This window comes from Petaurus breviceps, unplaced genomic scaffold, assembly GCF_028583685.1.
Source record: "Petaurus breviceps papuanus isolate PSGF00001 unplaced genomic scaffold, PetGlider_PUasm1.0 90330, whole genome shotgun sequence".
Lineage (NCBI taxonomy): Eukaryota > Metazoa > Chordata > Mammalia > Diprotodontia > Petauridae > Petaurus > Petaurus breviceps.
The window spans coordinates 2057514-2081282 of NW_027187219.1; the positions used below are offsets into that span (position 1 = coordinate 2057514).

Genomic DNA, 23769 nt, shown 5'->3' on the forward strand with positions numbered 1-23769 from the left:
GATTATGGATACACCTATCTATATATGACTCTTTTCTATGGAATATTAAGCATTAATTGTGCTGTTACTTGGAGCAAAGGTAAGATGGAGGAGTATTAAGAGGACTTCCACACAACTCAGGCTCCCACCTCCTCCAGTTCATGAAAAATGATTCTACACAAACTTTAGATCTATAGGTCCCACAAAATGACACAGAGAAGCTAACCTCCCACTGAGGACAGCCCAGCAGGCTGTCAGGAAGCAGCCAGCACAGTGCTCTGGGAGCTGAGCCCAGCCCTGTTCGAGCCTGAGGTTTTAGCCTCAGGGTGCCCAGAGCAGCCACTGGCAGGAGAGCCTTCAGATCACTTGGAACTGTGGCATTTTCCAGAATTATCATCCCATGGATGCTAAGGAAAAAGTGGGAAGTCAGTGCAGTGTGGACTTTGGGAGCAGGGAATTCAGGAGTGTGATTTGGCCTTTTCAACAGGGCAAGAAGTAGCTGAGGCTCCATGGCCTTGCAGCCAAACATCAAGTGGCTGCTTCAGAGTTCCTGGTTTCCAGATTGTAGGGAGACCAAGTGACCAGTCTGAAAGGTAATTGATTATACTTTAACCTGCTTGGATCTGGATTGCTGCCTAGAGTGGAGATCCTGGTGTGTGTGACCAGGTTGCCAGAGCATGGGGAGGCTTCAGAGAGGGCACTCAACTAATAGCACCAGCAGCTTTGAAAACCCAAGCATTTGGGATATAGCTCCTGTTTTTGGTTTTGGTAGCAGATTTCTAGTGTTGCAAGAGGCTCAAAAGTCAAGTAATTGAGTGGCAACATGAGCAAACAAAGACAGCAAAGCAAACAAAGCACTCCAACTTTACATTCCTATTTTGGGAACAAAAAGGATCAAAGCATGGAACAGGAGGAAACAAATGAAGTTAGAACTCCTGCACCAAAAGATTCCAAGAAAAATATGAGCTGGTTACAATCCATAGAGTACTTTACAAAGGATTTTGAAAAGCAAATAAAAGAAGTAGGGGAAAAATTGGGAAGAGAATTGAGAACAATGTAAGAAAAGGATGAAATTAGATTCACCATCCTGACTGAAGAAAATCACACCTTAAAAACAGACTAACTCAGGTGGCAAAAAGAGGCTCAATAAGGCAATGAGGAAAAGAATGGCTTAAAAAGCCAAATTTGCTAGATGGAGAAAGAATCTCAAAAGCTCACTGAAGAGAATCATCCCTTCAGAATTAGATTGGAGCACATGGAAGCCAGTGAATTTATGAGAAATCAAGGTATTATTAAAAAAACCCAAACAAATGAAAAAATAGAAGGCAATGTGAAAAATCACTTTGGAAAAACCACTGGCCTGGAAAATAAATCCAGGAGAGAAAATTAAAAAATTATTGGACTTCCTGAAAGCCATGATCAAAAAAAGAACCTAGAAATCAACTTTAAAGAAATTCTCAAAGAAACTTGCCCTGATGTTTTACAACCAGAGGGCAAAATAGAGGTTGAACGAATCCACTGATCAACTCCTGAAAAAGATTCTAAAAAGATAACTCCCAGAAATGTTATAGCCATGTTCCAGACTTCTCAGATCAAGGAGCAAATATGACAAGCAAGCAGGAAGAAACAATTTTAATATTGTGGAAAAGCAATCAGGATAACTCAGGACCTTGCAGCTTCTACACTGAGGGATTGAAGGGCTTGGAATATGACTTTCCAGAGGTTAAAGGAGCTGGGATTAAAACCAAGAATCACAAACCCAGCAAAACTGATTGTCATGTTTGATGGGAAAATATGCTCATTCCGTGGATTAGAGTACTTTCAAGAATTCTTGATGAAAAAAACACAGTTGAATAGAAAATTTGACATTCAGATACAAGAAGCAAGAGAAGCATTAGAAGGTAAACAGGGAAGAGAAATCATAAGGAACTTATCAGAGTTGAACTATTTGCTTTCCTATAATGTAAAAAAATAATTGCAATTCTGAAACTTTACTTAGTATGAGAATGTTTGAAGGAATAGAAATGTATATATATATATATATGTATGTATTTACATATATATACATGTCTGTAAAGGAGGTATGTGGACATATAAATACATATGTGAGTGTGTATATAGAGGGGTACAGGTACACATAGATAGAGGCCACAGGACCAATTGAATAGGAAGGGATGATATTTAAAAGTGAAATTAAGTGGTGAGAGAGGACTATAATGAGAGGAGATAGGGAGAGACAGAATGGGGCACATTATCTTATATAGAAGAGGCAAGAGAAAAGTGTTACAATGGAGGGGAAGAACAGGAAGGCAGAAGGGAATGAGTCAACCTTATTCTCATGGAATTTGGCCTAGAGAGGGGAATGACATACACACTAAATAGGGTATCTCACCCTATAGGAGAGTAGAGGGGTAGGGGAAGGGGAAGAGATGGGGGTTAATGGAAGGGAGGGCAGGCTGGGGGGTAGGGAATTTAGAAGCACCTTCATTTGAAAAGGGACAGGATCAAAGTAGAGAATAGAACAAGTGGGGTGTGGGATAGGAAGGAAGGAAATATAGTCAGTCTTTCACAATATATCCACTATGGAAATGTTTTGGCATGGCTGGCAGAGGCAGGCCCGGAAAGCGCGGCCCGGCAGAGGAAGGCGCAGATGGCCCAAAAGGGGCCTGATCAACTCAGAGGGCAAATCTTCCCACCAACCACAAGGTCCACTACCAGGCCTATCACCAAAGGGCTGGAACTGGAAAGAGCAAGGTAAGAAGCAAAGACAGGGGCCCCTATACTGGACAGCAAACACTCCTGGGGCTACCACTTCATAGGCCACAATTTTTTTTAAAAAGCCCCTTTCAGGACCTCCAAAGACTAGGATGACAGAGTGAACCTGACTTGCTCCAAACCCCCCTCTGACCCTGAAAACATAGTAACTCTTGCCCAGGGCAAAACCCTCTACCGTGAAGGCCTGAGATTGTAGAGGAAGGGCGTGGCTAGGACCCTGCCTCAAAATGGGTAGAAGGCAGGCTACAAAGACAAACACTCTGGAATCCTACTATCCTCAGAGGGAGGAACCAATCTCAGAGGGAGACAATGTGGACTCCACACCCAAAGCTGAAACTTCAACAGGGAATGGGTCCCAAACACAGAAGGCTCTCCTAGATGAGATCAAAAGGAACTTTGAAAACAAAATGAGAGAGATAGAAGACAAAATGAATAATTTTCTCAAAACAAAAATAGTAGAATTAGAAAAACATTATAATGAGGAAAACATCTCTCTAAAAAGAAAAATGTATGATATGGAAAAAGAGCTTCAAAAATTAACCCAGGAAAATGATTTTCTAAAAACTAGAATTAACCAAATGGAAACAAATAATTATATGAGGAACCAAGAATTAGTCAAGCAAGGCAACAAGAAGGAAAAATTAGAAAAAGAGGTAAAATACCGCAAAGAAAAAATAACTGACCTGGAAAACAGATCCAGGAAAGATAATCTGAGAATCATAGGCCTACCAGAAAATTATGATGAAAAAATGGGCCTGGACAACATTCTCCAAGTGCTCATTAAGGAAAACTGCCCTGAGATACTAGAACCTGAGGGTAAAATAGAAATCGAGAGAATCCACCGGACACCTGCTGAAAGAGATCCCAAACTGAAAAGTCCATGAAATGTTGTGGCCAAACACCAGAACTACCAAATAAAAGAGAAAATACTTCAAGCAGCCAGAAAGAAATAATTCAAATATCGAGGGTCCACAGTGAGGATTGCACATGATTTGGCAGCCTCTACACTGAAATATCCGAGGCAGTGGAATATAATTTTCCGGAAGGGAAAAGAGCTCGGGTTACAACCAAGGATCACGTACCTAGCGAGACTGAGCATACTCTTCCAGGCAAAGAGATGGCTATTCAATGATATAACAGAGTTCTAGACATTCTTGATAAAAAAGCCAAAACTCAGTGGTAAATTTAATCTCCAATTACGAGATGCAACAGTGCCTTAGAAAGGTAAACAAGGAGAACACACACACACTATGGAAATGTTTTGCTTAGCTACACATGTACAATCTATATTGAATTGCTTCTCTTCCCAGTGAGGATAGGTGATGAGGGAGGAAGGGAAAGAATCTGGAATCTAAAATTTTAAAATAAAATATTCAAAAATACTTTTACATATATATATTATTTTATTATTAAATGTAATTGGGAAATAAGACATACAGGCACTGGGGCATAGAGATCCACCACGCCCTACTGGAAAGTCGGAGGGCAAATGGATGAAGATATAGGAGAGAGAGGATTGGGGGAGTGGATTATTAGTGGTATTGCTGTTTTGGGGTGGTGGGTAAGGAAAATGGGGGAAAAATTGTAACTCAAAATCTTGTGGAGATGAATGATGTAAACTAAAAAAGAGGAAAATAAAAAAATTGTGCTGTTACTCAATGTAAAACTGGTAGAGATTTGTAGTAGTTGTTGAACAATCTTCATTTGCTTTTTCCAGACTAATTTAATTTTTTTTTTCTGATTTCTTAAAAAGAACGGGAAAAGTTTGTCTGACTTTTTGTCAGATTTCTTGTGAAAAGACGAATTGCCCTACAATTACTGATAATTTCAACCAATGTGTCTACAATTTCTTTATTTTGAAATATAAAAAAACCTTCACAATATATTAATGGATTATGAACAATGTTTCTGTAACCTTTATGTCAAGACAGGATATAGATAATGATTTTTTAAATAAAATAAAGTATTAGATCAAAGAGCATGGTATTTAGTTGATGAGTTAAAGGCCTTAAAAACTCAATTGTTATTAAATGTGATTGTAAATATACATACATTTATGTAACTCTTTTACTATATATTAGCTCCGATTAATATTTTTTTTGGACAAAATATGTGTACAACTTCTTGGTGTTTCATATGATTTAAATATTCCAAAGTATATCAGAAAACATTCAAAATTGACATCACTCTGGAATTGATCCAGGAACATTGCCAATACAATATTGTTAAAATTGGTGGTTATTTCCTTTTAATTTGATGTCTGTGATTTTACATATTTTATCTGTATTGATTATTATATTATTTCTTTGTATATGCCTTCTTGCAGTGACCAGACTGATATCAAAGCCTTTGTAACCATCATTGAGTTGATAATGTATGTATTGAGGTTATGTATGTATTGAAAATGTATGAACATAACTTTCAAATGTCAGGATTTATGTTGGAACATTACTTGTAGAAATTATAATATCACACATTGTATTAAATGTCAACAGAATGTAATGATAGTAGAATGCAAAATAGCAGTGTGAGCATTGCTATGCTTATATTTGTGTGACCCCAAATATTTGGAATAACGAAACTTCTAATGTTACTTGGAGTCAAATTAGGAATAATTTAATGGTCCTTTGCATAGTCATAATCTTACCTGGGATATAAATCAATTGTCCTATATGACTGAACAAATTATACAAAGTCATATTTCAAGAATTGATCCTGAAGATATAGCCAATCAGCTATTTCGTTGGATAAATCAGATTAATCCATTTAATAATCTTAACTTTCTATTACTTCACTTTGTTCCAGTTGCATGCTTGCTGATGATATTTTCCCTTGTTCCACCTCTAGGGATTCACATGCTCAGCCAGTCTTTCCTAGCTTTGGGAACCAAGGTTCATGCTCTTAAATTACTTCTACAGAAAGGGGGAGATGACGAGGGCCAGTCTCTGACCCGGTCCATACATTGAGAAGACTCTGGTCCAGGATTTCTCTCAAGCTAGCTCCATGTGAAGGCTATATTATGTCTTAAGATTGGCTCACCATCGCTTTCTGACTTGCAGGAGTTTAGGACATGATAACCAAGCAGTAACCAAGACATAGATGCATGCAAGGGAACAAGGACATTAAAACATATAGATGTACATCAATGAACAAGGAAATTAAACATTTTCTCATGGGAAACTAAGAGATGATTACTTTACATTCATTATATAAACCCTGCCCTCTGATCAATAAATTGAAACTGTTATGGCAGATCCTGCCTGGCTCAGGTCCATCATCCACACTTCTCGTTTCGGCTTGTGCCCATTTTGATGCAGGCATTACTAGGTCAAGGAGAAAATACTGCAATCAGTCAGGAAGAAGAAATTTTAGTATAGGGGAAACAGAACCAGGATAACACAAGCTCTAGCAGCTTCTACACTAAGGGCTTGGAATACAATATTCAGGAGATCAAAGGAGCTAGGATTAAAACCAAGAATCACCTACCCAGCAAAGCTGAGTATAATGCTTCAGGGGTGTAATGCGAATGTAAATTTTAAAGATCTTCCCTGCCCCTAGGCTAAAGTGCACCAGAAGCCTGGGGAGGGAGGCTTGTTTTTCAGTACATACTTTTTGATTGGCCAGTGGGTCAATAAGGTTGTTACATTCTCTGAGCCAGGAGAAGGCTATATAAGCCCTGATGTGTAGCTTTGTTTTGGGACTCACTTTGAGAAGTGTTCTGTGATTTGATCTGAATTCTGGGAAGCCGTTGTTGAGAGTCCCCTGGCTTTGAAAAACCCAGAATGTGGAAACCCAGATGTTGACTGGGTATGGATGTAATGGTTGGACAGTTTGGAAATCTGTCTACTTGATGTTTCTGTCTTGATAATTATGCCTGTATACTTTGAGGTTCAGGGTGCTGACCTTTTCTCCTGAACAAGGTAAACGATATATGTCTGACTGATTAAAGTAAGCCTGTTAACCCATTTTGAGTTGCTTTCCTTTAACAAAGCAGATCCAAGAACCTGTGGTAGCTGCAAACCCTGAGGACGCTTGGGGTGCTTGCTGCTACAAGGGGAAAATATGGTCATTCAATGAAATGGAAGATTTTCAAGCATTCTTAATGGAAAAGCCAGAACTGGAAAGAAAATTTGACTTTCAAATACAAGAAGCAAGAGAAGAATGAGAAGGTAAACAGGAAAATGAAATCATAAGGAACTTATTAAAGTTGAACTATTTACATTTTTACATGGAAAAAACAATAATTGTAACTCATAAAACTTTTCTCAGTATGAGGATAGATGAAGGGAATATATATGTGTATAGGTATGTATACATACATATAGGTATGTATAGGAAGGGTATGGCTATAGAAATATGTATGAGAATGTATATTCATGTGTACATAGACAGAGCACATAGAATGAATTTAATATGAAGGGATTATATCTAAAAAGTAAAATTAAGAGGCGAGAGGGGAATTTATTGGGAGAAGGAAGAAGGGAGAGATATATTAGTGTAAATTATCTCATATAAAAGAGGAAAGGGAAAACTGTTACAATGGAGGGGAAGAGCAGGAAGGTGAACGGGAATGGGACAACCTGATTTTCATTGAATTTGGCTTAAGCAGGGAATAACATACACACTTAATTCGGTATCTTACCCTACAGGAAAATAGGGGGGTAGTGGATAAGTGGGGGGATGATAGAAGCAAGGCAGATTGGCGGAGAGAGTAGTTAGAAGCAAACACTTTTGAAAAGGGATAGGGTCAACAAAGAAAATAGAATAAGTGGGGGGGCGGGATAGGATGGAGGGAAAGATAGTCTTTCACAATATAACTACTATGAAAATGATTTGGGTAACTACACTTTTACAACCTATATTGAATTTCTTATCTTCCCACTGGGGATGGGTGAGGAGGGAAGAAGGGTAAAAGTATGGAACTCAAAGTTTTAGAAACAAATGTTTTAAAAATGTGTTTTTTACATGTAACTGGGAAATAAGATATACATGTACTGGGGTATAGAAATCAATCCTGCCCAACTAGAAAGATGGGGCATAATGGGGGAGGATATAAGAGAGAACAGATTGGGGGAAGGGGTATTTAGTGGGTTTGTTATTTTGAAGTGGTATAGGGGAAAGATGGGGAGAAAAATGTGTAACTCAAAATCTTGTGGGAATGATCTTTAAAATATAAAAATAAATAAATAATTGTAATTTAAAAAAAAGGAGTGGAACAAAAAACATGGTAATAATAATTGAGCAGACATGTTTCTAGTGTCAATTATTATTTTTCCATCCACGAAGACCTTTGTTGTCATCTTTTCTTAAATCATTTACTTTCAAACAATCTAAAGCTGCAAAAAGTAAAAATAATCACTTTTTTTTCCATTGAACTCATTTCCTCACCAAAGTCTGATAATTCAGATTTTTAGTTCTCTTGGAACTATCTATTCAGGTCTATTTCATGTTTTATCTTGGCAATCTGTAACCTGTCCATTTTTCCTTCTTCTCTACTAATCGTACATGCTTCTGAGATGGTGGTTGACTTTTTGCTGCCTCATCATCAATCTATAAAAGCAAGTCCACTTTTCCTTCCTCATTGGTGTCATTGACTACTGAATAATCATCTTGGAACTTCCTATGTATTTTGGGATTACTGATCCCATAAAACTTTAGACTACAGAAATGTTCTCATTGGCATGTTTGAAATATGTTCTCTTCTGATTAAACTTCTGATCATTCTGTAACCAGTGGTCCTATTTTGCATTATAAACTCTACTAGACTACGAGCATTCCCTATGTTCCCAGTTTCCCAACATTTCTACCACAACAAGCAGTTTCTTCAAGCATTAAGAATCTTATGTAGGAAAAAAAACTTTCATAAATGGGTTCCTCTGCATTTTCTTTTCTTCTTTTGGAAGGGGAAAGGCAGGGCAATTGGGGTTAAGTGACTTGCTTAAGGTCATATAGCTAGAAAGTGTTTAGTGTGTGAGGCCAGATTTGAACTCAGGTTGTCCTGACTCCAGGCCAAGTGCTCTATTAACTGTGCCACCTAGCTGCCCAGGGTCCTCTGCACTTAAAAAATTGAATGCATCATGGAAGCAAGGGTACCAATGTACAAATATCAACTCTGCTGCTCAACTATAGATGTTGATAGAAGTTAAAATTGATCAATGTTAAATCCCACAAAGCACCTTGTTATTTGGAATGTAATGATCCAGGCGACTGTAAAGACCCTAAATTGAAATAGTTTTAATGACTCTCTCCTGACACATAGAATCACACACTCTTGTTTAAAAGGAAGAACAACTAATCACTTCACCATGGTTGCTATATCAGAATTGAAATAAATGTCCATTATCTGAGGTAATTTCATTGTTTTCATATAGAATAAAATGTAATCACAAGTTAAAAAAAGCAACAGGAAAATTATTAGGAAATAAGAGGTAATACTGAAGTCTCAGGTCATTGCTGCATCATATATAGGACATACAACTAACAACTGAATGTTGTAATTAAGCTGTGCTAAGCCCAAGAGTAGAAGAAAAATGGTACCTTCCAAGAGAGATCTGGGTTTCTTCCAAGTTCCGACATCTCTTTTGCCTCAGACTGGAGCATTTCATGGAGAGCATGGGCGACTAAATATACTGCATTGTAAACATTAAAACTGAGTTCCATTATGATCATGTCAAAATTTGTAGTATGTAAATTAGACAAGGAAAAAGTTTCTGAGCAATAAGTTTGTAACATTTCTACATGCTTATCTTCTGTGAGTCTGCAGTCAAAGACTACCTCCCAGATAGTCTTCAGGAAAATGTCCTCACGGTTCACACTAGGATTCAGGCTTCTTACAAAATCTTTGAAACCAGGAATCTTCATCTGGGTATGAGAAAATATTATTGAACCATGGAAATGGCGAAACATTTCCAAATTAGAATCATCAGAAAAATCCCAAGAAGAGCTAGTGACCAACATCTTCCCATAAAGTGCAAAATGATGCAATATAGCAGGAAGTTCCTGAAGGGAGTCTGTATCTCCATAGATGAAAATCACATTTGATGATGATGCAATGAGCCTAGAAAAGAATTCAAAATCTTCACCACTTCTAAAATTTGGGGGCACTGTTTCCTTAAAAGCCACACACAGACCATTCCTGTCCATCTCCTCTTTCAGATCAGTGAAGAAAGTTTCCCCTTTCATGGTATCTGAAAGAACCAGTCCCACCCATGTCCAGCCAAAATGGAGCATCAGTTGGATGACTGCCAGGTGCAGAGTGGATTCCCTGGGGCCCATCTGATAGACATTTGGATACTGGACTTTATCAGTCAGAAAAAGATCAAATGGGCCATAGGTGATCTAAATGAAAAAGAAAGAAGACTGGAATGGTGATTCAATTTCCTTCAGAATAAGAATTTGTCCTCCTTAAACTTTCTATATCAAGCAACAATCAGTGGTTTACAAAAACCAAGTAATGGATAAATGCTTGAAATTTTAATTTGCAGTTTCAGGTCATAAAATTACACTATTAGGGGAGATACCTATTTGAAGAAATTTCTGAAACTGTACCTGAGAAGAACTCCTTTTTGTCCTTTATCAAATGCTTTATTAAATTCTAGTTTGCATCATTCATTTCCATAAGATTTTGAGTTACAAATTTTATCCCCAATTTTCCCCTACCCACCACCCCAAAACAACGATATTACTGGATATCCCCTACTCTAATTTGTTATCTCCCATATCTTCCCCAGTACACTCTCTGATTTTCCATTCAGGCACAGTGGATCTATATGCCCCAGTGCCTGTATATCTTATTCCCCAGTTACATGTAAAATAATATTAGTAATAGTATATATATATATGTATATATATATTTTAAACATTTGTTTTTAAACCTTTGAAATCCAAATTCATTCCCTTCTTCCCTTGTCACCCCCTCTTACTGGGAAGATAAGTAATTCAATATAGGTTTTACATGTGTAGTTATACAAAATAAATCTATAGTGGATATATTGTAAAAGACTCACTATATTTCCCTCCATTCTATCCCACCTCCCACTTCTTTTCTCTACTTTAATCCTGTCCCTTTTCAAAAGTGGGTGCTTCCAACTTCCCTCCCCCCAGTCTGCCAACTCTTCCATCATCTTCCCTCTCATCCCCTTCGTCCCTACTCTCCTGTAGGATGAGATACACTATTTAATATGTATTTCCTTCCCTCTTTAAGCCAAATTCAATGCAAATAGTGTTGACCCATTCCCTTTTGCCTTCTTGTTATTCCCCTCCATTGTAACCATTTTGCATTTCCTCTTCTATATGAGATAGTTTGCCCCACTCTGTCTCTCCCCACCTCTTCTTATTATATTCCTCTTTCACCTCTTAATTTCACCTTTTAAGTATCATCCCTTCCTATTCAATTGGTCCTGTGGACTCTATCTATGTATACCTGTACCCCTCCATATACACACTCAAATATGTATGCATATGCCCATATACCTCCTATATAGACATATATTTACGTACATATATATATTCCTTCAACTATTCTCATACTAAGAAAATTTCATAATTAAAATTATTGTTTTTCAATATAGCAAAGCAAATAGTTCATCTTTGATAAGTTCCTTATGATTTCTTTTCCCTGTTTACCTTTAAGAAACAATGAATAGATTGATTTTATGGGGGAAAGTAACATGGGAAAACTCCCATGAAATGATGCAAAGTGAAATAAGAAAAACAAGAGAACATTGAACACAATACCAGCAATGTGGATCAAATACTATCTCTGAGTGACTGAGATATTGTGAGTAATATAAACATTGAAATCACATAATAAGGACTTATGAAGGAAAATGCACTTCATCTCCAGAGAAAGAACTGATATATGCAGGTATGTATTGTGTTGTTCCACATGTAAATCTCTCTCAAATGGTGACCTTCTGGAATGAGGACTGGGGGAAGGGAGAGGTATAACTTGTAACTCCAAAATTGCAAATAAATAAAATTTTAAAAACTAATTATCCCCTTTCTTGTGTGGGTCCCTGAGATGATCTGAGAAATTATGTTGCAAATAAGGGGACACTATACAATGGGAGACACAGACTGTATCAGGTGTTATAAGGATATTAAATGAAGGAAAGGACTTTTAAGAACAACAAAATAAAATCCTTGCCACAGAAATAATACAAAGAGAAGTCACACCAGATAAATTGTCAATGACTGCCAGTCGAAACTAGTTAATTGCTGTCTATCATTCTCTAAGAGGACCAAAATGGCATCACTATGCTAGAGTCAAGTTTCAGTTTGTCAGATTGTGGCTGATCAGACCAGTTCAAGCTCAGAATGCTCTACCACGTGTTGGGCACAAATAGTCCATGTCTACATTTGGGGTGGATACTCTACATTTGTGCATCCTGTGATTCCTTTGAGCTATTATAATTCTGCCTTGATCATACAACACAGGACCTTCTCTTATGTGGGCACATCAAGTTGAGTGGTCCTCTACCAGTATCTCCCATGTGACACAATCAATTCCAAAGTTCTTAAGAGAGACCTTGAGAATGTACTTGTATCATTTCTTCTGGCCACCATTTGAAGACTTGTCCTGTGTGAGTTGTCCATAAAATATGGCATTTGGCAAGCTTATGTTTTGCATTCAAACGACATGGCCAGTCCATTGGAGTTAGGCTCTCTGAATCAGACTTTAAATGTTTGGCAGTTTAGTTCAAGACAGGACCTCAGTGTCTGATATCTTATCACACCAGGTCATCATCCGCATCTTCCTAAGAAAATCCAAAGGAAGAGATTCAGTTTTCTGGCATGGGACTGATATGCTGCCCATGTTTCACAAGCAAACAACAATGAGGTCAGCACAACACTCTGCAGACCTCCAGTCTGGCCATCAGTCTAATATGTCCTCTCTCCCATACTTTCATTTGGAGCCTGCCAAATACCAAACTAGCTGTGTCAATGCAACTGTCAACCTCATTATCAATCTGTATATCCCTGAAAAGCACACTACTAAGGTAAATGAACTTATCCACAGCATTCAAAACTTCTCCATTTGCTGTAACCAATGGTTCCATAGACGGATGGTGGTGTGGCTGATAGAGCACCTCTGTTTTCTTGGTGTTAATTGCCAGGTCAAAATGAGCACAGGCAGCAGAGAATTGATCCATACTCTGTTGCATCTCAGCTTTAGAGGCTGCATTGACTGCACAATCATCTGCAAAGTGAAAAGCAGGCATTGACACTCCCTACCCTTTGTTCTGGGCTTCAGCCTTTTCAAGTGGAGGAATTTCCCATCAGTGTGGTAGCTGACCTTGATGCCATGTTCGTTCTCCATTTGGCAACATGGATAAAACCATCATGTTACAAAAGCATGGGAGCAAGTACACAGCGTTTTTTCTCTCCATTGGTGACTGGGAATGTATGAGGGCCTTGTGCATTATCCAGAACCCTGGCAAGCATGCTGTCATGAAATGGACATGCAATGCGGATGAACTTCTCTGAGCAACCAAATATTGACACAATTTTTCATAAACCTTCATGACTAACAGTATGAAAGACTTTGATCATATCTATAACTGTTGTATACAGACTTCTGTTCTGTTCCTGACATTTCTTCTAGAGTTGTTAGGCAGCAAACACTGTACCAACTATTTCTTGGCATTTTCTGAAGCCACACTTGCTACCAGATAGATTACCATCTTCCAGGTGAAGGATCAAGTTATTAAGGAGGACTCTGGCAAGAATCTTGCCAGCAATGGCTAAGAGAGAGACCCTCCTGTGATTGTCACACGGCAATGTATTTCCTTTACCTTTGTAGAGATGGACAGTGGAGGCATCCTTGAATTCCTGGGGGATAACCTCCTTTTGCCAAATAACCTGGAAAATTTCAGTCAGTTTTTATAGGAGCAACAGAGCCCCTACCAGGTGCTTTACCACATGAACGGAACATTCAAAACCCCTTATTCAGTTCGAACTTCAGCTAGGGAGGGACTGGATTCAACCTGTGGTAAATTGTCAATGGCTTCAACATAGGTTGATGATTGTTTGTTCACAACATTATGGAAGTGGTTCAGTCCACCTCTTTGGGATCATATCTTTAGCACTAATCAATGTACCTCTATGAGCGCTGAGTAGTTGAGATGCATCATAGATCTTTGACACATAAATAGCCCTGAGAGCATGATAAAAGTGATCTGGATCATTACTATCAGCATAAAACTGAATTTCATCTGCCTTGTTACTGAGTGAAGAATTCTTCATTTCTCTAAGCTTTGCTTCAACTTTACTTTTGATTAATTATATGCTCCCATCTTAGAAATTGATAATCTCTCCTGCTGGTAAACCCTGGGGAGTTGTCATTTTTTTGTTTAGCAGCTTTTGAATTTCCCCATCACTTTCATCAAACTAGTCTTGGTGTTTGTGAGTGTTCTGACATAGATAAGCAAACACAGTGCTATACACGAAATCTTTGAAAGCTTCCCTCCTCCTTTTTTCCTCAGCCTTTGAAAACTGTGTGTGCATTGGCTCAACTTCCCCTCCAAGTTAGCAACAAACTGTTCCCACTCAGAGAAGAACTCTAATCTGTTGATATTAATTCTTCAGGTAGTCATTTTTCCTTGGGGATGTTGCTTTTGTTGAAAGTGAATATTTAACTTGGAGAAGATAAGTCTATGATCATGCACTCTGCACCTCACATTACCATCATTGCTCTCACATCTTATCTCTTCTCCAAAATCACATAGTCTATAAAATGTCAACGTTTGTTTCAATGGTGAAACCACAAAGTTTTGTTTCATTTACATAGACAAAAAGTGCTAGAGATGAGAAGGTCATGAAAACAAAAGTCTTCAGTAGTGACCATTGCTGTTGCTGTTTTCAACTCAATTCCTGCCTAGGACTCCTTGCCAAGTCAGGGAGCCTAAGCCTACTCTAGAATAAAAGTCACTCAGAATTAGAAACTTCTCGTGTTTTGGCACATTGATGGTAAGGGTCTCCGGCACTTCATAAAATTTTTCTTTGACTTCATCAGGGTTCATCATGGTGGGAACATAGGCACGAAAGATGGTGGTATGATGTCCTGCACGTGGCAATTATATTGTCATGAATGTGATGTTCACTTCTTTTAGCAAGTGTATGAGCTTGTTGACTAAATTAGTTTTGATTTAAAAATGTACACCAGCTTCACAGGCTTCCCTTGATTGCAGCCACTCCAGAAAATACATGTATACAGTACCAACTTCATTAAGCTGACCATTTGCCAGCCTTGTTTGCCTCAAAGCTGTTATTTGAGTGCAATAGCTGCGGAGCTCTCTTGCAACAAGAACTGTTGACCTTTCATGTCTACTGGATTTTCTGTTGTCTGTAAGAGTATGCAAATTCCATGTGCCAATGGTGAGTGGAATCATCTTTGCAAACATTTTTGTATACTTTTTTTTTGAGTTTTGGCTACAGAGTGGACTTCCCCACCTGGATAGGTAATCAGGCCAGAGTTGATTAAGCAGACAATTTTTAGGGCACCTTTTCGAATCCCCTTCCTCACAGCAAGAAGTGAGTAATGAGGTGCTGAAAGGTCTGTCCAGACACACAAGGGGCTGTCCAAATACCACTGCTGCCTCCAGTGAGAAGATGACCCGATGGCCTGGTCCTCCTGTATGCAGGACTGTGACTACAGCTCCCGGTGTATCTTCACCTGGTGCTTCATCACTTGCCTGTTGCCATAGGACTTGGAGATTGGTAAAATGGTACAGGTGATGTCTTTTGATTTCTGCATAAATTGGATTTAGGTGAGACAGAATTGCAAGAAGTAATCAGCCTCACTCTCTCCTATAGAATCATCACAATCCATTGACAGGACAGAATCAAGATGACTGGTGATGTCTCAAGATGCAGTGGATGACCTTGGCATCTTCATTGTCTAACCAATTTCTAAGCACCACACAGAGACTACTTCAGCTAACTTCATGGCCTTTGGAAGAAATTGTTCTCATCTGCCCATTCCAACAAGGGAAGTCTTCACATGCTTGAGCTAGACACCAATGAATTTGAAAGTCCTGTGTAACCCTCAAATGTGGTTTAGCTCTGCTGCTCAAATGGTGTGATCACTGCATGCTATAGCTTCTTGGAGCCATGGTTGAGAATTAAGAGAAACAGCTGGACAGCAAAAGAGGAAAGCAGTCCTGAAAAGTGCTCAGCAGTCACCACACCAGAGGTTCATGCCCTACACCCAAGAGAAGCAAGAAAAGTAGCAAGACTTCCAAAACCACCAGAATCATTGGCAGCTCCAACATGATCAACAACACCTTGAAACATAACAAGAGATTAATTACATCCCCAAAACATGCTGATTACTCACAGATACACTGTGAAAATCATTAGCCAGATAATGGCCTGCCAGTTACACACAAGGAGGCTATCACTTTACTGTGAAAGTAAAAAAAGAGCACACTAATTACATGCCAAGAAATAGGTTAATGATTTATTATAAAAGCCAACAGTGCCACAACAAGTACGAAGACCAGCACCAAATCCACCAGCCTCACCATAAGCAGAAGCACCTGTAGCAACACCAAACCAGCAGGAACTTCATCCTCAGCAGCTTCCGAACCCAAACTGCCACAATTACAGCATCTCCAGGGACAAAAGCAGCAAGGTCAGCAACAACACCAGCCCCAGTAACAACATTAGCACAAGCACCATCACCAGAAGCACCAGCAACAGCAGCAATAGCAAAAACAGCAGCAGGAGGAGGGAAAGCAGCCAAAGCAGCAGCAACAACAGTAACTGCAACAAGAGAAGCAACACCACTTGCATCCCCACCACCAGCACTAGCAACACCACAAGTCCAAATAACCTGCAGCATACACCACATTTCTCATTGACCCATGAAGATACATGAAATAAAAAGAAATAAGGATAGAAATACTAACAGAAGACCTACTAAACCTCATCATGGCACATACAGTAAAAGAAGCAAAGTACACAAACAAAAGGTACTACACACCAGGCATAAAGCCCATACAAAGCAAATAGCATGAAAATTAAATATTTTTTTAAATGTAAAAAATATGTTTAATCAGTCTCTTCAGTTGTACTCAAGGGATACATTACCTTGTATATCATAAGTTAGATTAAAAGTTGGATCGATAATTTTAACATTCCTGTGATCTGCATATTTTTAATCCCTATACCTGAGTTAATCAATGATATAAAGTTATTGTAATAGTCATCACAAGCTCAATCTTTAAGACCTAAATCTGCCCTGATAGGAGACCTTGGTAGGTAGTTTTCTTTGTGTGTTCTGAGGGACTTATCTACACATAAAGGATTTCTATGTCTGAAGCATTATGCTGAATTGGTGTTTCTATTGGATCAAGCCAAATCCTCTTGATTAGCTTGTTTGTTTGGGGGTGGTGATTGCTGCATTTAATTTTATTTTTCTAAATAACATATAAACACAACTTTTTTGTTATTTCTTTTTACATTATTTTTAGTTCTAAAATCTCTCACTTCCTGATTACCTCCTTGATAATGCAAACAATTTGATAGAGATTATACCTGTGCAGCCATGCAAAACATTTTCAAATTAGCCATGTTGCAAAAGGAAATGCAAATGAAAACCAAACCAAAGTATAACAAAGTAGGAAGAAAAAAACTATGTTTCAATATACACTCAGACTCAATCACTTATTTCTCTGGAGACTGAGAGCATTTATTAGAAGTCCTTCAGAGTTGTCTTCAATCATTAAAGTGTTGCGTACAGTTAAATTGTTCACAGCTGACTATTGTAATTGTTGATTTTTATTCTGTGTAATGTTTTTCTGATTCTGATCATTTCATTTTGCATTAGTTCTTGTAAGTTTTTCTATGTTTTTCTACAAGCGTTCACCTCATCATTTCTCTTATACCCTAATAGTATTCCATCACAATCATATAACACTAATTGTATAGTTATTTCTAACTTTAGAGCATCCCCTCAATTTCCAATTCTTGCCCAAACTCAAAGTAGCTACTGTAATTGTTTTTTGTAATATACCTCCTTCTCCTTTTTCTTTAATCTCTTTGGGATACAAACTTAGTATTGCTTGGTCAAAGGGTAGGCACCTTTATATACCTGCTATGACATAGTTCTGAATTGCTCTCCAGAATGGTTGGATCATTTCAAACTTCACCAATAGTGCATTAGTGGGTTAATTTAATTTTTATCCCTTTTTTAAATGGAAATTTATTTTTTCCAATTACATGTAAAAAAACATTTAAAATATTTATTTCTTTATAAAATTTTGAGTTCCAAATTTTCCACTTTTCTCCCTTCCCTACTTCCTCCCCAAGACAGCAAGGAACTTGATATGTTATATATGTGTTCATAATGACTACAACTACAGTTGACATTCCATTGACACAAAAAGGCTCTGGATAAAGCAAAATCTAAATATTCCTTAATTTGCAGCAACAACATATTCAGGCAATCCAAACTGAACTGAATATATACATAGAAAACTTTTTTACCCAGCATGTTAAGCATGTACCAAACAAACAAGATTCTATCTGGGTATTTGTTTAAAGATCTCCCATATAATGACCAGATCATGAGGTTCACTTGGAAAAAGCAACAAAGTTCAGGACAGTAAAGCAATTAACCTGTCACTTTTTAGTCACATATATAAGGTCTAATAAAACCACAATGTCCACTGCAGGTATTTATTGCTGATGAGGTAATTGCCAATGTTCCTTGAGGTTCTAGTGACGCCCTTTACTGGTTCCATGGTTTCCCCCCTTAAACTGTTCTTGTAGTGCTCAGCCTTTGAAAGACCAAGGTGCCTTTCAGTTCTACCATGTATTTAGACTTTATTTTAAACTTAATTCTTTTTTTTTTTTTTAACAATTGGGGTTAAGTAACTTGCTCAAGGTTACACGGCCAGTTGTTTCTGGGTGTGGTGCTGAGTGTCTGAGCCCGGGATTCGATCTCCAGGTCGTCCCAACACTGGAGCCGGTGCTCTTACTCGCTGAGCCACCTGGCCACCCCTAAGCAATTGGGGTTAAGTAACTTGCTCAAGGTTACACGGCCAGGTGTTTCTGGGTGGGTGCTAAGTGTCTGAGCCCGGGATTCGATCTCCAGGTCAATCCTGACACTGGAGCCGGTGCTCTTACTCGCTGTGCTACCTGGCCGCCCCTATTAAACTTAATTCTTAATAGAAATCAAATCTACTTTTCCTACCTTCCCCAGATGATGCTGTATATATGCATTTGAAACTGCCAGCTAGGTGGTGCAGTGAATAGAGCACTGGCCCTGCAGTCAGGAGGTACTGAGTTAAAATCCATCCTCACACACTTAACAAAAAAACTAGCCATGTGACCTTGGGAAAGTCACTTCAACCCAATTGCCCTCCAAGGAAAAGAAGTGAGGCCATATTGAGGGAGGTGGTGGTCAGAAGACAGATTTTTTTATGAGGGACATGGTTAATAAGAGGGAAAATTATAAACAGGATTAAAAATATAATGGATGTAAATGCAAAGTAACCATAACTGTGAATATAAGTGGCATGTACTCATAAAATGGAAAATGTTGGAAGACTGCATAAAAAACTGGAAGCCTATAATATATTGAGAGATAGACACAGACAAAAAGTAAGGAGCTGGAGCAGAATCAATTCTGCTTCAGTGAAAGTAGAAACAAAAACCACACAGGGGAGAAATCATATTCATGCAAAGCAAAAGCAAAGAGACAAGACAGGAATACACATTTTGCTAAAAGGTACCATAGATAATTAAGTAATATTAATACTAAACATATATGCACCAAATGGTACAGTATACAAAATTTTAAAAGAAAAACTTAAACAAGTTACAGGATTCAATTATGCAGCAAAACTATACTAGTGGGGGACCTCAACTTTGAATTCTTAGAAGTATATAAATATAACCATAAAATAAAGACAAAAGAAGTTAAGGAGGTGAATAGAATTTGAGAAAAGTCAAATATGGTAAATGTCTTGGGGAAACAGAATGTTGATAGAGAGGGAAAATCAAAAAGCTTTTTGCCACTGGCACCTCTACAAAAATTAACCATGAAATTCGGCATAAAACCTCACATTCAAATGCAGATACACTCAATGCATCCTTTTCATATCATAATGCAGTTAAAATTTCGTTCGTTAAAGTCGTGGAAATATAGATAAAAAATATTTGGAAACTAAATTATCTAATACTAAAAAATGAGTGGGTCAACCAACAAATCACAGAAATAATCAATTTTATTGAAGAGAATGAGAACAATGAGAAAAGCAGCCAAAATTTATGAAATGCAGTCAAATCAGTGTTTAAAGAAAAAATGTATCTCTGAACACCTAAGCAACGATATAAGAGATTTTCAGAACTTCCTGATGAAAAAGCCAGAGCTCAATGGAAAATTCAACCTCCAATTACGGGATTCAAGAGTGACATAGAAAAGTAAACAAGGAAAACACCACACACACACACACACACACACACACACACACACACACTATTATTTAATAAGGGCAAACTGTTTATAGACAAGTAGGGGGTATCAATAGAAATTGCACAAAATGAGTATTAAAAAAAATCTTATTAAGGGCTACAAAGGAACTGCAATGGAAAAAGAGGAATGAATGAAGTGGAAAAGGGTAAATTATGACACACAAAGAGGCATAAAAACAATATAGCAGAGGAAAAAAAAGGGAGGGAGATGAGTATTATGTGAGCTTTTCCCTCATTGGTTCTGGTGCAAGGAGGGAGTAACCACAAGTTAAGCATAGGACTCTATGGAGAAGAGACACAAAATGTATCATATTAGAGGGAAGGAGGGGAAGAGAGAAGCTTCACATGAAATTTGTTTCTGTCGCTCTTGGTGCGAAGAAGAAATAACATACTTCTTTAAGTATAAAAATATCCCACAGGCAGTTGGAGTGGGAAAGGCTTATGAAAGGGGAAGGGTGGTTAGTAGGGAGGTAAGAAGTAAGGGGGAAGTGAAGAAGAGGGGTTGATAAGGGAATTCTGAGGGAGGAGGTGGACAAAAGGAAAACTGTTAAGGAGGGGAAGGGAAAAAGGGAGAAAAAATATAAGCATAACAGAGGAGGGAATAGGATGGAGGGAAAGAAACAGATAATAATCATAACTGTAAATGTGAATGGAATGAATTCTCCCATAAAGTGGAGGTGGATAGCAGAATGGATTAAATGTAATAATCTAAAAATATGCTGTTTACAAGAAACACATCTGAAAGAGAGGGATACACATAGGGTAAAGGTAAAAGGCTGGAGTAAAATATATCATGCCTTAGTTAAAATAACAAAAAAAGCAGGGGTAACAACCCTTATCTCAGATAAAGAAAAGCAACAATTGATCTAATTAAAAGAGATAAGGAAGGAAACTATATCCTGCTAAAAGGAACTATTGAGAATGAAGCAATATCATTACTTAACATATAAGAAACAATTGGTATAGCATCCAAATTCCTAGAGAAGATAAGGGAATTAGAGGAAGAAATAGATAACAAAACTATACTAGTGGGAGACCTTAATCTCCCCCTCTCTGAACGCGATAAATCCAACCTCAAAATAAACTATAAAGAAGTTAAGGAGGTGAATAGAATTTTAGAGAGGGTAGGTAGGACAGATCTCTGGAGAAAACTGATTGGGGATAAAAATGAATATACCTTCTTCTCAGTGGTAGATGGCACATACACAAAATTTGACCATGTACCAGGACATAAAAACGTCACAATTCAGTGCAGAAAGGCAGAAATAACAAATGCATCATTCTCAGATCATCATGCAATAAAAATCAAATGCAATTAAGGGCCATGGAAAGACAGACTAAAAATTAATTGGAAACTAAACAATTTAATCCTAAAGGATGACTAGGTCAAACAAGAAATCATAGAAACATTCAGTAACTTCATTCAAGAGAATGATGATAGGAGCAGCCAGATAGCACAGTGAATAAGAGCACCAGCCCTAGAGTTGGGATGACATGGGATCAAATCTGGGCTCACACACTTAGCTCCCATCCAGAAACACCTGGACATGTAACCTTGAGCAAGTTACTTAACCACAATTGCTTAGGGGTGGCAAGGTGCCGCAGTGAGTAAGAGCTCTGGCCCCAGAGTTGGGATGACATGGGATAAATTCTGGGCTCAAATACTTAGCACCACACCCAGAAACAACTGGCCGTGTAAACTTGAGCAAGTTACTTAACCCCAATTTCTTCCAAAAAAAAAAGGAGAATGACAATAATGAGACAACATACCAAAATTTGTGGGATGCAGCAAAGGCAGTTCTTAGGGGAAGTTTTATATCGCTGAGTGCATATATGAATAAAATAGAGAAAAGAGAAGTCAATGAATTGGCCATGCAATTGAAAAAGCTGGAAAGAAAAAAACAAATTGAAAATCCCCAATTAAATACTAAAATAGAAATACAGAAAATGAAGGAGAGATTAATAAAATTGAAATAAAGAAAACTATTTAATTAATAAATAAAACTTAGTGCTGGTTTTATGAAAAAAAAAACCCATAAAATTGATAGACCCTTAGTCAATATGATAAAAAATGAAGAAGAAAACCAAATTATGGATATCAAAAATGAAAAGGGTGAATCTACCATGAATGTTTATCTCCAGGGCCGGCACTCTTATTCACTGCACCACCTGGCTGGACGAAGGACTCATTTCTAAAATATACAGAGAATTGAGTCAAATCTGTAAGAATACAAGTCATTCCCCAATTGATAAATTGTCAAAGGATATGAACAGGCAGTTTACAGAGGAAGAAATTAAAGACATTTATAAGCATATGAAAAAATGCTCTAAATCACTATTGATAAGAGAAATGCAAATCAAAACCACATCTCACCAGTCAGATTGGCTAAGATGACAAAAAAGGAAAATGACAAATGCTGGAGAGGATGTGGATAAATTGGAATAATAAGGTTTTGCTGGTGGAGTTGTGAACTGATCCAACCATTCTGAAAAGCAATCTGGAATTATGCCCAAAGGGCTGCAAATAATTTCATACCCTTTGACCCAGAAATACCACTTCAAGTGTTATATCCCAAAGAGATAATAGAAGTGAAAATTAGACCCATATGTACAAAAATATTTATAGCAGCTCTTTTTGTAGTAGCAAAGAATTGGAAACTAAGGTGGTGCCCATCAATTGGGGAATGGCTGAACAAGTTGTGGTATATGCATGTCATGGAATACTATTGTGCAAAGAAACGAGGAGCAGATGGACTTCATATTTACCTGGAGAGGCTTAAATGATCTCATGCTGGGTGAGAAGAGTAGATCCAGGAGGAACTTGTACACAATAACAGACACAACGTGTGTGTGAACACCAACCTTGATAAACTTGACTTTTCTCAGCCATCCAGGGTCATAAGTCAGCCCCCCCCCAAAAAAAAAGACTCATGATGGAGAGATGTTTAAATGCAGAAAAAGAACTGAGTTTGAACCCAGATTGAAGCAAACTACCTGACCTTTTCCTTTTTCTTGTTTGTTTTTGTCTCCTCTTTCCCATTCTTCATTCCATGTGATACAATCCTTCTTTATAACCTGAATAATGCTTAATGTGAAAGTATTTGCAGATACTATACTTGATTGTATGCTGCCATTGCGTAGGGGGAAGGGAGAGGGAGAGAAAATTTGAAACCCAAGGAATTGTGGTAATGAATCTTGTAAACTAAAAGTAAACAAATTAATTAAGACCAAAAACAAAAGCAAAAATTAAAAAAATGAGATTAATAAAAGTGAAAGTAAGAAAACCATTAAATGAATAAATAAAACAAAGACTGTATTTGTGAAAATATGAAGAATATATTACCCATTCAATAATTTAATGTTAAAAAAAAGAAAGAAGAAAAGTAAATTACCAGTAACAAAAACTGAAAAGGGTGAATTAAACACCAAATAAAAAAATTAAAGAATTATTCGAAGCTAATTTATTTAAAATATATGCCACAAATCTGACAATCTAATAGAAATAAATATTTACAAAAACAAATTCTCAGC

The 23769-nt window shown here is 37.6% G+C and overlaps 1 protein-coding gene across 1 annotated transcript in view; it reads right to left on the reverse strand.

Moving 5' to 3' along the window:
* LOC138177112 (vomeronasal type-2 receptor 26-like) overlaps window positions 1–23769 on the reverse strand; it is a 42966-nt gene that overhangs the window by 10576 nt on the left and 8621 nt on the right. Inside the window, exons 3-4 of the mRNA XM_069108096.1 lie at window positions 9292–10092; window positions 184–493 (exon numbers count right to left, since the gene is read on the reverse strand). Of these exons, the coding sequence (XP_068964197.1) occupies window positions 184–493; window positions 9292–10092 (1111 nt within the window). The remainder of the gene's footprint in view (window positions 1–183; window positions 494–9291; window positions 10093–23769) is intronic.